General features: G+C 39.4%; 1 protein-coding gene across 1 annotated transcript in view; it reads right to left on the bottom strand.

The window, feature by feature from the left end:
- VPS13A (vacuolar protein sorting 13 homolog A) overlaps positions 1-14,635 on the bottom strand; it is a 349,059-nt gene that overhangs the window by 290,709 nt on the left and 43,715 nt on the right. Inside the window, exons 2-3 of the mRNA XM_036739209.1 lie at positions 6,192-6,235; positions 3,182-3,224 (exon numbers count right to left, since the gene is read on the bottom strand). Coding sequence (XP_036595104.1) covers positions 3,182-3,224; positions 6,192-6,235 — 87 coding nt within the window. The remainder of the gene's footprint in view (positions 1-3,181; positions 3,225-6,191; positions 6,236-14,635) is intronic.

Here is a 14,635-nt window from a genome sequence, read left to right as displayed (position 1 = left end):
CACAGTAGCGGCCAGTAGCATTGTTGTTACAGAGTCATGTTCATGCTGCTACGCCCTCTGCTTAACATACCCTTGCCCTATACACATGAAATTAAATGTTTCATTTCTTAGTCTTCATCATCTGAAAATATTTTATTTTTCTGCTACTTGGTTGGTTAAATGCCCTGCTCACCTCTAGGTTCTTTTGAAGGAATGATTACAATTCTTCCTTCTTACTGAATTTCCAACTATTCCTCCCATTCAGTGTTTCAATGTAGCATGTGTAATTCTGAGGTCCAACGTCCTTTGCATTTTGGACTGTCATATTCCAGTTTTTCCTTTGATTTCTTGTACTATAAAATAATCCCAATTCTATATGGATTGTTTCCACTTGGAATTTGATGAGGTTTTCATTGGTATCCTCAAGATTTGTCCTTTGATATGGCAGTTACAGAATTTGGTTATAATGTAGTGATTATAGTGACTTAAACTTGAGGTTTCATTCAACTGGTGTTTCCAGGAGTCTTAGCTTGAAATGTCTTCCATTTCCAATATTTAAGGGCAGTTTTTCTGTAGAATATCTTGGAATGTGGTCTTTTTATTTTTCATGATGTTCTTCTGGGAGACCTAAATTTAGCCTCCTGATTTCACTGGTAACACTCCATTTTCCATCAACAGATCTGCTTGGTTTTTACTCCAAAGAACATCATACTTCACTCAGGATAAAATGATCTTCTGAAATCTTATCACCATGCCAAATTACTCAGTTTTTAATACACAACACTTCTTCAACTCCCCCAGCTGCCTCTCTTCTCTGAGTGGAGGGCTGGAGGGTAGAAACTAATTTGTTGTTCAATCTTTTCATGACCCCACAGACCATATCATGGGGTTTTCTTGTCAGAAACAGAGTGGTTTGCCATTTCCTTCTTCAGTGGAGCACTGAACTCCTTCCCAAACCTTCCTGCAGAGAGCGCTTAGATCTGAACTTCACAGGTAACTCTACATTTTCCTTCAGCAGCTCTGCTTGGTTTTGATTCTATGATACCTAGTCACACACACTGCTCTCCCCTCACTCCATCCCTGCTTTTCAGCTTCCTTTTGTGTGTTGTTTTCTACGTTTAGACTACAAGCTCCTTGAGGGCAGGGACTGTCTTTGTTTTTCTTATATGTATTCCCAAATGCTTAGCACAGTGCCTGGCACATAGTAGGCACTGAATAAAATATTTACTTAAAAGTGAGTTTGCCAGCTTCCATCAAGTCTCAACTAAAATCCCACCTCTTAAAGAAAGTCTTTCCAAAATCTTCTTAATTCTAGTGCCCTCATTCTGCGGATTATTTCCAATTTATCAAGCATAGAGCTTGTTTATAATATATAAAGTAATTTGTATGTTGTCTTTCCCACTAGACTATGAGCTCCTCGAAAGCAAGACTGTCTCTTACCTTTCTTTGTGTCCCTAGTACTTAGAATAGTGCCTAGCACATAGTAGGTACTTAATAAAAGCTTGCTGACTAGTTGAATATTTATTTCTTTGCATACTACCTTTCAAAATTCTATATCGTTTTATAGCATTTTCAATGTGTTCTTTCACTTTAAAAAGAAAAATTTGTGCCTTCATGTTTTCCTCTCACTCAGCATCTTTGTGTTCTGATTCTATCTTTTTAAAAAATCTGATCTACTATTACACTGAAAGTGTTTGTTATAAATCCATAGGCTCTTAAATTTAGAACTAATCATAGATTAGACCTAAGAGACCATGTAGTCCAACCCTTTAAATTTACAGATTTAAAAAAAACTGAGGGCCATAGAGGTTAAGGGAATTGTAAGTAGTAAGTACAAGGCCTGGTCTTCTGATTCTAAAACCAGTACTCTCCTTTCAACTATGCTAACTACAAGAATAAATTCTCTGCCTCATCAGACTTGCTGGTTTCTTTAAAAATTACAATTTGTCATTTTTTGGTTGCTCTTTTTAAATATTCTAAAGGTTTTTAGAGTTATGTCTTCATTGTTTCAGAACTTGTTTTGCTGTATTCACTTTCCTTAGGCAAGACATTAGAGCTAAAGCATCGAGGCACCCTGAGAGAGAGATGGTAGGTGGTATGCATCAGTCAAGATAAACCACACATACACCACCTTCAACCCTACCTCCTCATAGATTCTGATGGAAAGAGCCCAATACCCCTAAACCAAGAACCTTGGGAATAGTGTTCTCCCCACCTAGATGAATGTTCCCACCCCAGGGCTCACTGCCATCAATGAAGGGAGAAGTCATGTGTGGAAAAGGAGCCCATCACTACCAACTAACTGCCACCAATATATCTGAGCCCAAGAACCCCAGAAGCGGCAACTCTCCTCCAACTATTGGTCCTAATTCCAGCCCATCCTTCACAATCATCATCCCAGGAAGCAACCCAGGTAGAAGTTCAGCCTGGCAATTGCTTCCATGGATGTTGCAACTACAACTACTAAAGACCCAAAAAACAAGGTTCTTGCTACCAAAGTCCTTGGTACTGTCAAATGGTTCAACATCAGAAACTGATATGATACTATCAATGGAAATAACATTAAAAATAATATATTACCATCTCTTTTGCTTCTAGCCTCTAAGGGAAGGTAGAGAATTTCAAGACCTTATCATCTTACAGCTGAAATCTACATGTTATGTTTCCTCCATTAAAATATGAGCTCCTTGAAAGGAGGGGCTGTCTGTACTTACCTATTTGTACGCTCAGCACTTAGCACAATGCTTTATACAGTCTAAGTGTTTAAGTGCATTTTCATTCATTCATTCCTCAGGATATTCTGCCTTAGTTTTCTTTGCTACAAAGTACTTGTCTACTGAAGCTTTTTTCTTCAAATGCTTACTCACTTCTCCCCCTGGTCAACTTCTGCTGTCTCAGTTTCTCTGCTGATTTTTCTGTGGTGTCTTTGATGAAAACGGTGCTTAACACCTATCCTTTTCCTTGCAGAACACCTGACACTGTGGCATCTCTCCCTCTTCTCTTTGCTTTCAGATCCCCAGGGTTGGAAGAACTCTTTTTTTCCCTCAGAGGAGAGGGAGAGACACTGTCGCAGGGAGACTCTAAGTGGTCTTCCTAGTTCAGAAGCCAGCTCCCTATTTACTGTACCATGATATCACTGTATCAAAATGCACTGTTGTTTTTCCTCAAAACTGATCAAATTTATCAACTTAATTTAACTTACCTATATGTCCAGCTTTGACTTTAAATGGTACATCCAGTTCACTCTAGAAAGACAATAAAAATACATTTCACCAACACAATAGGTGGTTGTTGTTGTGGGGTGGGTGGGTGGGTGTGTGTGTGTGTGTGTGTGTGTGTGTGTCTCCCTACCTTACCTAGGCAGGAAATGCATCAGCCAATAAAGAGCCTAATCCTACTATGGACTGATCAACAGGGAAGCGCTGACCTGCTCTATTACTAATATGGGCCAATTTACCCCTCCTTAGGCAGCCTGGTAACCCCCATTCCTAGAAGCTCACCAAACTGGTGCCAGAGTTAGTGAAGACACCAGAGAGATCAACTTTCACCACACTGCATCTCAGAAATTCCAAGCTCAAGCAGTCTCCCAGCCTCAGCTTCCCCAGCAACAGGAATAACAGGCATGGGTCACTAAGTTCAACTAGGTTTTTCTTCCCAAACTTGTTTGGGGACATATAATAAGGAACCCTTGTGTTGTTACTGTTAATATTACATTTTTTAAGTTTAAAATTTATCAGTTGGGAGAAAATTCTATATGTATATACCAAAGCATTCTTTTAAATTTATTCTCATTACTGAAGTATTCAAAAATGAGAATTTTATTTGTTAGTACCTAAAACGAACTTTTTCTGTGGAAGACTTAATGAAGGTAGATGTCAAATTCACCATCTGTCAATAGCAATTTAGCAATACTACGACTGAAATTTAGCAATACTGAAAAAAAATAGATCTAAAATTAATGTAATCACAAGGATAAATTTAGCATTACTGTACTTGAGTGAAATAGAATTTACCACAGCATGTGCTTTTAAGGTAAAATTGATTTGAGATTTCATCAGTTCAAGAGGTAACTTGAAAATAAGTTATTCTGCCACATTCTTGCTCAAGACAAAGTTAAACCCTTTAAAATCAAATTCTGTCTAAACAATCTATTTAAAAAATTAATTCTGGGGCAGCTAGGTGGCGCAGTGAGTAGAGCACTGGCCCAGGAGTCAAGAGGACCTGAGTTCAAATCCGGCCTCAGACACTTGACACATGTACTAGCTGTATGACCTTGGGCAAGTCACTTAACCCCAATTGCCCTGCCCCCCCAAAAAAACCCCAAAATAAAATAAAAAATTAACTCCTAATTGCTATACTTTAACCTAAACTAGGCTAAAGTTTGCTTTCTTAAAATACGTAAATAAAAACATTTGTTAAGAGTACTTAGAGAGTAAACATGAGTGTAAGAGACATTAACCTGCTTAATAAACTGGCATACCAAAAAATGCAATCAAATACTGGTTTTACCTGGTCATTAAAGATAGAGCCTCTACTTCTAAATACAAAGGTTTTCAAAAATTGTAGTGTACTTTTAAGATGCTTAAGGCTGCACTAAAATTTTTTAACACCCTACATTTGTTATCATTTAGAATTATTGTTTTATGTGTTGAAACTAGTTAGTAATACAAAAAAAATCTTTAAAATAATTTGACAGCATAGACCTCCCTTGCCCCTACTCTGTCTGAACTAGTGATTTTTGGTTTGTTTTTTTTTTTACTATATAAGCACTGCTATCAGGAAGGACTTTAGACAGAATGCTATGTTTAATAATGGGATACTATTAGTATTTAGAAGGGAAACCTAGAGAACCTCAGGTTCAATCCATGACTTGTCAAGTCAAAAGATAATACAAAAATCACATCTTTCCTTCCCTAACAGCAAGAAATTGCTGAAGAAATGCAAGAAAATCTGGCTTTTTATTCTTTGCAACACCACATGATTACTGAGTTGCAATAACACAAAAGGACCAATCCACTTTCACATTTACCTCCTAGATGTCCTACTTAACTCTCACACAATGAATCTGTTGTCCATTCCCAGTACTTCAAAACCCAATAGGGAAAACCAGACTTCCCAGTAATAGTGTAATTGCTTGGGTCTGTTGGGGAATATTGATTCGCCAAATCCTTATAATTCAATAATAATAGTAGAATGACAATAAAATCCCTGTGAATTGTTACAGACCTGGTTACCCAGCCTCCCACAAACAAGAGCCTTTCTACAGCATTCCTGACAGATGAGCATCCTGCAAGTTTGTGTAAATCGCTCCAGTAATAGTAACAGAATACTATTACTTAAGGTAACCCATAAGAACTATACTTTTAACATAACATCCTGTAGAGATGGACCTCATTTTTAAAGTTAACTTGATATACTGCAGATATGTCAATGTGATTACAGTTTAAGCTTACATTTACCAAAAATATAAGTTATATGGTGATCATTTGTACAGCAAAAGGATTCTTTAACAAATGGATTTCCCTTAAGATTCTTTTTTAAGGTCACCTCTCTTTTCAGTCAATTTAAAAATAATATCTGTGGAATAAAGTACAACATAAGAAAATCAAAGATTTATGGCTAGAAGAGACCTCAAAGGCCATTTAGTCCAACCCCTCCATTTTAAAGATGAAGAAACTGAGGCCCATGGTGATTAAGTGACTTGCCCACAGTCACAGAGGTAACGAATAGCAGGGTATGATTTGAATCCTGATCCTCTGAATCCAAATGACTGCTTTTCCATTGTACCATACCTTCCTGAATTTCCAGGGTTAAATGGGCAAAAAGTAAAGTTCTCTCATATTATTATTTTCTCTACTAAGATGTGATTTGCATTTTTCAGGAATATATACACAAAAATTCAACTCTTCAAAAGGCTTACCTACTCTCTTTCAAATTAATTTCTCATTTTTATTGGGTTTTGATTTCATCAATATTAAGAAGAAATTTCTAAAATCAAGTTCATTGTTTTAAAAGGAGGTAAGAAAAAGTTTCAACAAAAGAATTGATAAAGGCTATCTATATCAGAATACTCTCTTAATTCTGAAGTTTTTCTAAATGAATTGTATTTTCAACCCACAAGAATCTAATTTTGAATCATAAAATGTCAATAAGATACATGCTTATAACTAAATTCGTTAATACTGTCCTAATTCTTTATATTCAAAACTTACCAATGCATTTTCTTTAATTTCAAGATTCTTAAGGGCTACAGCTCCTAAAGCAGATTAAAAAAAATATAATTCAAAATCTTTACACTTACTGAAAATTAACATTAAAATATATTTTATTAATATTTTTTCACCATGAGCAAACTTTGATACTTTTTAAAGATTCATTTCACCAGCATGTACTTCTACCACTGACACAAATGGAAACCCCTCCAAACAATATTTATTAAATTCCTATTGTGTATTGCTAGGCACTGGGGCAAATACAAAGTTCATATAAGACCAACATCCTTGACCTCATGTTTATTAACATAATAGTATATAGTAAGTGAATTTGAGAACTGCAGAATGTTGTAATTCAAGAATATTCCATAAGGAAATCAGGTGAAGGAACGGCTGATGTTTCATCTGGAAAAGAAAAAACATGAGAGTGGTCAAGTGAGCGAAGAGTTGTGGGGAAGCGGAATTATACAGATTCTGCTCGGCTCCAGCAGACAGAATTAAAAGTAATGAATGGCTGTTGTTGAGATCTAGATTTCTGCTCATTAAGGAAAAACTTCACAACTGTTAGAGCTATTTAAGAGTGGAATGGGCTATTCTGGTTGGTAGTGGGTTAGTCTTCAAGCAAATAGTGGTTAACTACTTGTCATTACTGAAAGGCTTATTGTACAGGTTGGATTAGATGACTTCTGACGTCCCTTCCAATTATGCAATGTAAAGTACAACGTGGGACATTGTTGCGAAGAGGGAAGAGGAGAATTTAGAAAGATTTCAAGGAGAATATGGTCTAGCTGGGTTTTGAAGAATGAGTAGAAAATCAATAGAAAAAGAAAGCCAGGGAAAGTATTTCAAGCATAGGAAAAAATATGAGGCAAAGAAAAATTGAGAACATAGAGGACATATTTTCAGAGGTACAAAGCTATCTAGCAAAACTGGATCAAAGAGTACAAAGAGGCAATTATTATAAGATAAAAGTTGGAAAGGTAAGGTAAAGGGGGCTGAACCAAGACTGCACAGTAGCAGGAAGCAATGTAACCAAACTCCCATCCACAAACTCTTCTAAACAGATCTAGAAAATGCATGAGAATAAATCCTGATGGGGAAATCCAGAAAAAGTCAGTGAGTCTTTGTCTGGGTCAGCATATGGAATCAGACAAAGAGGTCTGCTGACACGGGGAACTGGGTTAGTGTGAACATGCCAAACATGCAAGCATTCCAACACTCAGAGGTGTGTTGGCAACCAAAAATGGGCTCCTTAGCACTTAGTCAACAAGTGGCCTTGACTAGTTTGGCTTTTTCCCCTGAACTGAATGCTGTTTGTATGTTGGACTGGAGTAAGCTTGTCGCCCCCTTCACCTTGCTTCCCTTGCTTAAGCTGATGGAAAGAACCTGTGCTTTCCCGGTCAACCCCTTCACCTTGCTTAAGCAGATTGAAAGAACCTGTGCTTTCCCCGGCGTACCTTACACCCCCGCAAAAGCTGGATGGTTAAAAGCAGCTCCCGTTGGAGCCAGAGGCTGCTACAGCCGCAGCCGCAGCCGCAGCCGAAGCAGGAGCTGCCAGTAGCAGAGCTGACCTACGGGAGGAAGCTGAACAAAGACTTCAGGCCAGTGGGTAATCTTTTTACCATAGAGGGGGAAGCATGATTTTGCTTTATGCAATCATGCTTCTCTGTAGCCTCCTGGTTACTCTTGTAAGGCGTACTTATTGGGCCTGGAAACTTTTCATTAATATGTCAAAATGGGGATGCTGGTTCATGGGTTGGTTACTGTGGAGCCTAAATATATGTTTTGATTCTTCTGCCTTCTACTTTGAGAGTTTCTTATATCCGGCGGTTCCGAACCTTTCAGACATGTTTATGATCCTCTTTGAGATTATAAACTCTGCCCTCCTAATACATTTGGCGACCAGGATGGGATCGCTAGGTATAAGATCTCTATTTAGAAGTAGAACAATTCCAGAGGAAGAGATGAATATCCCAGGATGGGAGGATCCATTTTATTCCTCCCTAGCAAAAGAATTGGCTAAAAAAGCTGGACCCTGTGAAAACTGGGAACCAAGGCTACGGAGAGGAGATCCTAGGGATTTGGAAAAGTGTTTACAAGAAGTTGGGATTCAGTCAGGGGCATCACTATCTAGGCAAAGCTGGATAGTGTTATCAGCCTACCGGCTAGTATACGAAAGATTGAGATTAAGTGAAAGACATGGGGGCACTCCTACCCCACAGCAAGAAGAGGAATCTCAGATAGCAGGAGACCAAACTGACTCAAATGAGAACTTTTCTATTAATGTGGCTAAGAGCAACAGGAGACCAAAAAAGCCCAGAGTGCATTTCAACCCAGCCCAGAAAGAGCCTGACTGCCTGCTTCGTCCTAGCCATGGTGGCAGAGGAAGTGAGTGGGGGGAAAATGAGACAATGTTAGGGGCTGAGGCACAAAACACTACTGGGGTTCAGGATGTCCCTCACACAGAGAATAGGAGATGGTTAAATGATCAGACAAGGGCTCGACCCATACAAAGGAGGAAGACAGAAACCCGAGGTGAAGATTCAGTTACAAGGGAAATTCAGGAAGATTTCTCACCACAAGAGGTCACAGATATTTTGAGTAGATTCAGCCAAAGAATAGGAGAACCATTGATATCTTGGATGGTAAGACTCAGTGATCAAGGGGCCAGTGGAATATCAGTAGATAGGACAGACTGCATGAGATTCATAGGTATCAGCCATGATCCTCTAGTTCAACAAGCTTTTAGGGAACATCATCAGCAAGGAGATGGTGATAGCAGGACTACTCTGTTGGCATTAGCCGCTGTGGGATGCAATAAGAGATATGCTACTGATTCTATGTGGCCCACTGAGCACAGACCCTGGTATTCACTTAGAGATTGTATCATGAGACTAAAGGAGGAGGTAATGAAGACTGCCATTATGATAGGAACCGCAGACAAATATTACAATGATCCAATGGGACTGCCTCATAGGAATTTAATAATTAGGACAGCTCCCCCTGCTTATAAACAACTAATTTTGAATTTATTACTTGGAGAAGTAGGGAGCCGTCTTACAACAGTGATAAATAAGATTTTACAGTTACATGACTTAGGTGACTGGGGAAGGGATAGATCTCCTCGAGAGAGAAGGGTGAATAACCAGCAAACTTGGCGCCAAAGGAGAGTAACAAGGAAAGAAATGTTTACTGCTCTATTGAGAGCAGGGGTAGGTTTTGAAATGATAGATGGCATTCCAACCAATGAATTATATAGAATGTATAGAGATAAAGGACTTGATAACAGGAGAGATAGGAAAATAAGAACTGCTCCTGCAAGCCCACAAGCCACTCAGACTGAAGGTGACCTTGTGTGATTAACGGATGAAAACTTGTACATTTGGGGAAAGGCTGGGAGGACAATCCTAGTCTCTATCTAGGGTGGGATCCTCTTGGCTTCCTCATTATGTTCCTTTTGAAAAGAAACATTTCCCACCTAAGTTTGGCTCTGATGTTGGATCTTTGCATAACTGAAATCTCAACCAAACTTGAGATTTTATTTGAAGAATAATAGTCCATACTTGTCTACTCTTTTTGTCCTTTGTTTTGGCTAACGTTGTTGCTAGTTCTGTTTCCTTTAGGCTTAAGCACCCTGCACTTTCTGGTGACTGCCTAAGCACGTAGCATTCTTGGAATTCCTGCCAGCTCGTTAAAGAACTTACCTCTGGAATGGGACTTTTTGGGGCAGGGCCATCTCTACATCCAATTTCAGCAAGAAGAAGCTATGGAAAATGAGACCTTCACCCCTTACCCCAAGATTTTGAGCCCCAATCGTTCAAGGGGGGTGGGAATGATGAGAGTGTTCTGTTTACTTATTTTGTGTTATCCTTGCTGTGTTGTTTTATTGTTATGATATTATTGATCCTATGTAATGGATACAAGGATCTAGGGGTGGACATTTGAATTATTAATAATTATTTTTGGGATGATTGATTGAAGAGATTATCTTGCTGGGGACCTAGGGGTGGATCACATTTGAATCATAAACCAATATTCAGGAATGTCACCAAATGATATGTTTTGCTTTATTATGAATGATATGTTTTAGTTTCCTTTGTAATTGGATCACAATGTATGTTCTAGGATACATGGCTGATTAGATTATGTATCCTATAACAAGGGGTGGAGAAGTGTGTTGGCAACCAAAAATGGGCTCCTTAGCACTTAGTCAACAAGTGGCCTTGACTAGTTGTTCCCCTGAACTGAATGCTGTTTGTATGTTGGACTGGAGTAAGCTTGTTGGCCCCTTCACCTTGCTTCCCTTGCTTAAGCAGATTGAAAGAACCTGTGCTTTCCCCGGCGTACCTTACACCCCCGCAGAAGCTGGATGGTTAAAAGCAGCTCCCGTTGGAGCCAGAGGCTGCTACAGCCGCAGCTGCAGCCGCAGCCACAGCTGAAGCAGGAGCTGCCAGTAGCAGAGCTGACCTACGGGAGGAAGCTGAACAAAGACTTCAGGCCAGTGGGTAATCTTATTACCATAGAGGGGGAAGCATGATTTTGCTTTACGCAATCATGCTTCTCTGTAGCCTCCTGGTTACTCTTTCAAGGCGTACTTATTGGGCCTGGAAGCTTTTGTTCAATATATCAAAATGGGGTTGCTGGTTCATGGGTTGGTTACTGTGGAGCCTAAATATATGTTTTGATTCTTCTGCCTTCTACTTTGAGAGTTTCTTATATCCGGCGGTTCCGAACCTTTCAGACATGTTTATGATCCTCTTTGAGATTATAAACTCTGCCCTCCTAATACAAGAGGTCATGTATCAGGCCAAGAAAAGGTGCTAGACCAATAACAGGGTACTCCTAGACTCTTACTTGGGATACTGTGATAACAACATGGACAGCTTTATTATTCACTACCCAGTACCGGATCACAGATCCAGGAAGGGATGATGAGGAGAACCTGTGCACAGGGATGGTTTTCCCAGACAGAGAGACCCTAAGCAGCATACGAAAGCTAGCACTAGCAGCTTGGCTCACATCCCAGGAGTAGAGTGGGATCTAGCCCAGCCTGCAGAGGAATAGTCAGGGCAAGAATCCCACACCGAAAGGCAAGCTGAAGTTCTGCACTCTGAACCAACAGAACTTCCTAACTGGCTGATGGGGTTCAGTCCTACATCATTCTATTGCTTCTCTGATCAAAACCCATGTCAAGAACTTGCAGAGCTCAAACCAGGGAGGCAGCAACCAGAATTTGCCCTGGATCAGATCACAATGGGAGCACTAAAAGCTTACAGGTTTCCAGTCTGTTCCTGAGGTTCTGGAATAATGCAATACTCAATACCCCAAGAATGCAGCAACACAAGCAGACCTTCCTTCCAAAAGTGTGGCGGAGACTAGCCCTAACATCAGGACTGAAAACAGGAAGGAGGCTAGAAGGCAAACAAAAAACGAATACCACTATAATGAGTTATTATGGAGGCAGAGATGCTCAAGACACAAATGAAAAAGAGAATGACTCTAAAATGCCTAAGGGCAATACCTCAGAGATAAATATGGGCAAGAACTCAAAAAGAATTCCTAGAAAAATGAAGAGTTACAAAAAAGAATTTTAAAATGTTTTCATAAATGAAATAAAAATGTGTGAGGAAAAATTGGAAAAGAAATTAAAGTTATGGAAGAATTGGAAAGAGAATTAATAGCAAGGTGTAAGAGATTATAAAACCTTCCCAAGTAATAAATTCCCTGAAAATTAGGACGGACCACATAGAAGCCAACGACTGTGAGATAATAAGTATTAAAACAAAGTCAAAAGGCTGAAAAAAATTAGGATAAAATATAACATGTTTCATAACATAAATAATTGACCTGGAAAACAAGAATCAGTGGACTATTTGAATGGAGAGACAAAGACAGTGGACATTGTATTTCAAGAAATCTTTAAAGAAAACTGTCCAGATCTCTTAGAAGAAGAGGGCAAAGCAAAAAAAATCCACCAGTCACCTCCTAGAATAAACCTCAAAATGAAAATTCCAGGAACATCATAGCTAAAATTCAGAGCTTTCAAATTGAAAACATACTGCAAGCAGCCATAAAGAATTAATTCATAGTCAAGTTCACACACTATTTAGCAGACATGACAATAAAGGAGCAAAGAATTTAATTTAGAAAATGATATTCCAGAAGGCGTTGACCTTGAAAAACCTAGAGAATATCACCCCAGGAAAATCTGGAATAGTGGAACCCAAGGGTACAGCATTCTTTTAGCTCAGGACACTAGGGAGATCAAAGGGAAGGGTCCCTCTTGCTGTGGCTAAAGGGGTCCAGTGCATGACAAGAGGCATTCCAGCAAGCCCCCCACCTCAGCAGACCAGCAAGAGATCCTGAGCCCAAAGGGGGTGGATCTGGCAAGCACCAACACCAGGACTCCAGGCTTACCTCTGCACAGCCTGGGAAATTGGCAGACACCAGCTCGGGCATCCATCAGCAGCTGAGCCTATCCAGCCCCAGGGGAAGAGGTGACCACTAACGGCCAAACCAACTCTCCCCCACACCTCACACTGCGAGGTTCAGTGTAACCCCAGGGAAAACTCAGAAAGACCTGGCCTTGGCACACACCAGCCAGCTCAACACAAGGTAAGCTGCAGCATTAAACAACTGGAGGCTACAGCACGTAAAGCCACTAACCAGGACCCTAGCTCCCAGCACAAGAGTCATGGGACAGAGCCCCCAGCACCCCAGAAGCAGAGATCCACTTTAAAAGGAATTCTTGACAGAGCTCAAGAATGAATTGAAAAGCCAAATCAGAGAGGCAGAAGAAAAAGTGACCAATGACTTTAAAAACGCAATTGACAAAATGAAAAAAAATTACTGAAGAGAACAACTCCTTAAAAAGTAAAATTGAGGCAGCTAGGTGGCGCAGTGAGTAGAGCACCAGCCCTGGAGTCAGGAGGACCTAAGTTCAAATCCAGCCTCAGACACTTGACACACTTACTAGCTGTGTGACCTTGGGTATTAACCCCAATTGCCCTGCCTTCCCCCCTCAAAAAAAAAAAGTAAAATTTACCAAATGAATAAGAAGGTACAAAGCCTATCTGAAGAAAATAACTCATTAACAGGAAAAATTGACCAAATGGAAAAGGAGATACAAAAGCTAACTGAAGAAAATGATTCATTAAAAGTTAGAATTGAACAAGAAAAAGATAATGACTCTATGAGGCATCAAGAATCAGTCAAAATCTAAACAATGAAAAAATAGAAGAAAATGTAAAATATCTAACTGGAAAAACAATGACCTGGAAAATAGATCCAGGAAAGAAAATCTCAGAATTATTAGTCCACTGGAAAGCCATAATGGAAAAAAGAGCCTGGACAGTATCTTCCAAAAATCATCAAGGAAAACTTCTCTGAAGTCCTAGAACCAGAAGGTAAAACAGTCATCAAAAGAATCCACTGATCACCTCCTAAAAGAGATGCAAAATTGAAGACGCCAAGGAAAGAACCAGAAGGTAAAACAGTCATCAAAAGAATCCACCGATCACCTCCTAAAAGATATCCAAAACTGAAGATGCCAAGGAATATCGTAGCCAAGTTCCAGAATTATGAGGCTAAGGAGAAAAAAATATTGCAAGCAGCCAAAAAGAAACCTATTCAAATATCAAGGAACTACAATCGGGATCACACAGAATCTTGAAGCTTCTACATTAAAAGATCAGAGGGATTGGAATGTGATATTCTATAAGGCAAAGGAGCTTGTATAACAACCAAGGATCAACTACCCAGCAAAACTGAGCATAACCTTTCAAGCAAGGAGATGTACATTCAATGAAATAAGGGATTTCCAGATCTTCCTGATGAAAAGTCCAGAGCTCAATGGAGAATTTGATTTTCAAATACAAGACCCAATAGAAGCATAAAAAGGTAAACAGGAAAAATAATAGGAAAAAAAAACCCTGTTATTCAATAAGGGCAAACTGTTTACATTCCTATATGGGAGGAAGATATTTGTTAATCTTGAGAACTGTATGTTTATTATAACATTTAAAAGGGACATACATAGAGAGAGGGTATGGGTATAAATTAACTGATGTGATGATAAAAAAAACATAACTAAAGCGAGCAAAGGGATGGTAAAGGGAGAAGAGGAAAGGAAGAAGCAGAAAAGGGTTAATTTCATCACATGAAAAGGCACAAAAACATACTATAGTAAAGGGAAAGAAGGGAAGGAGATGAGTATTGTTTCAGCCTTACTCCTCAGATTCAATTCAAGGAGGGAATAACATACTCTGTCTGTTACGTATAGAAATCTAACGTGCCCTACGAGCAGTAGGTGAGAAAAGGGGAAAGAAGGGGAGGGGTAGTTTTAGAAGGGAGGGAAGAAGTAGTAAGGGAAAAAGGAAAGAAAAGGGAGGGGGGCTGATAGAAGGGAGAGAAGACTGAGGGAGGTGGTGGTCAAAAGCAAAACA

This window comes from Trichosurus vulpecula, chromosome 9 (assembly GCF_011100635.1).
Source record: "Trichosurus vulpecula isolate mTriVul1 chromosome 9, mTriVul1.pri, whole genome shotgun sequence".
In the NCBI taxonomy this organism is placed as follows: Eukaryota; Metazoa; Chordata; class Mammalia; order Diprotodontia; family Phalangeridae; genus Trichosurus; species Trichosurus vulpecula.
Note: the sequence above shows the minus strand (reverse complement) of the source record. Positions and strands in the feature narration are given on the sequence as shown.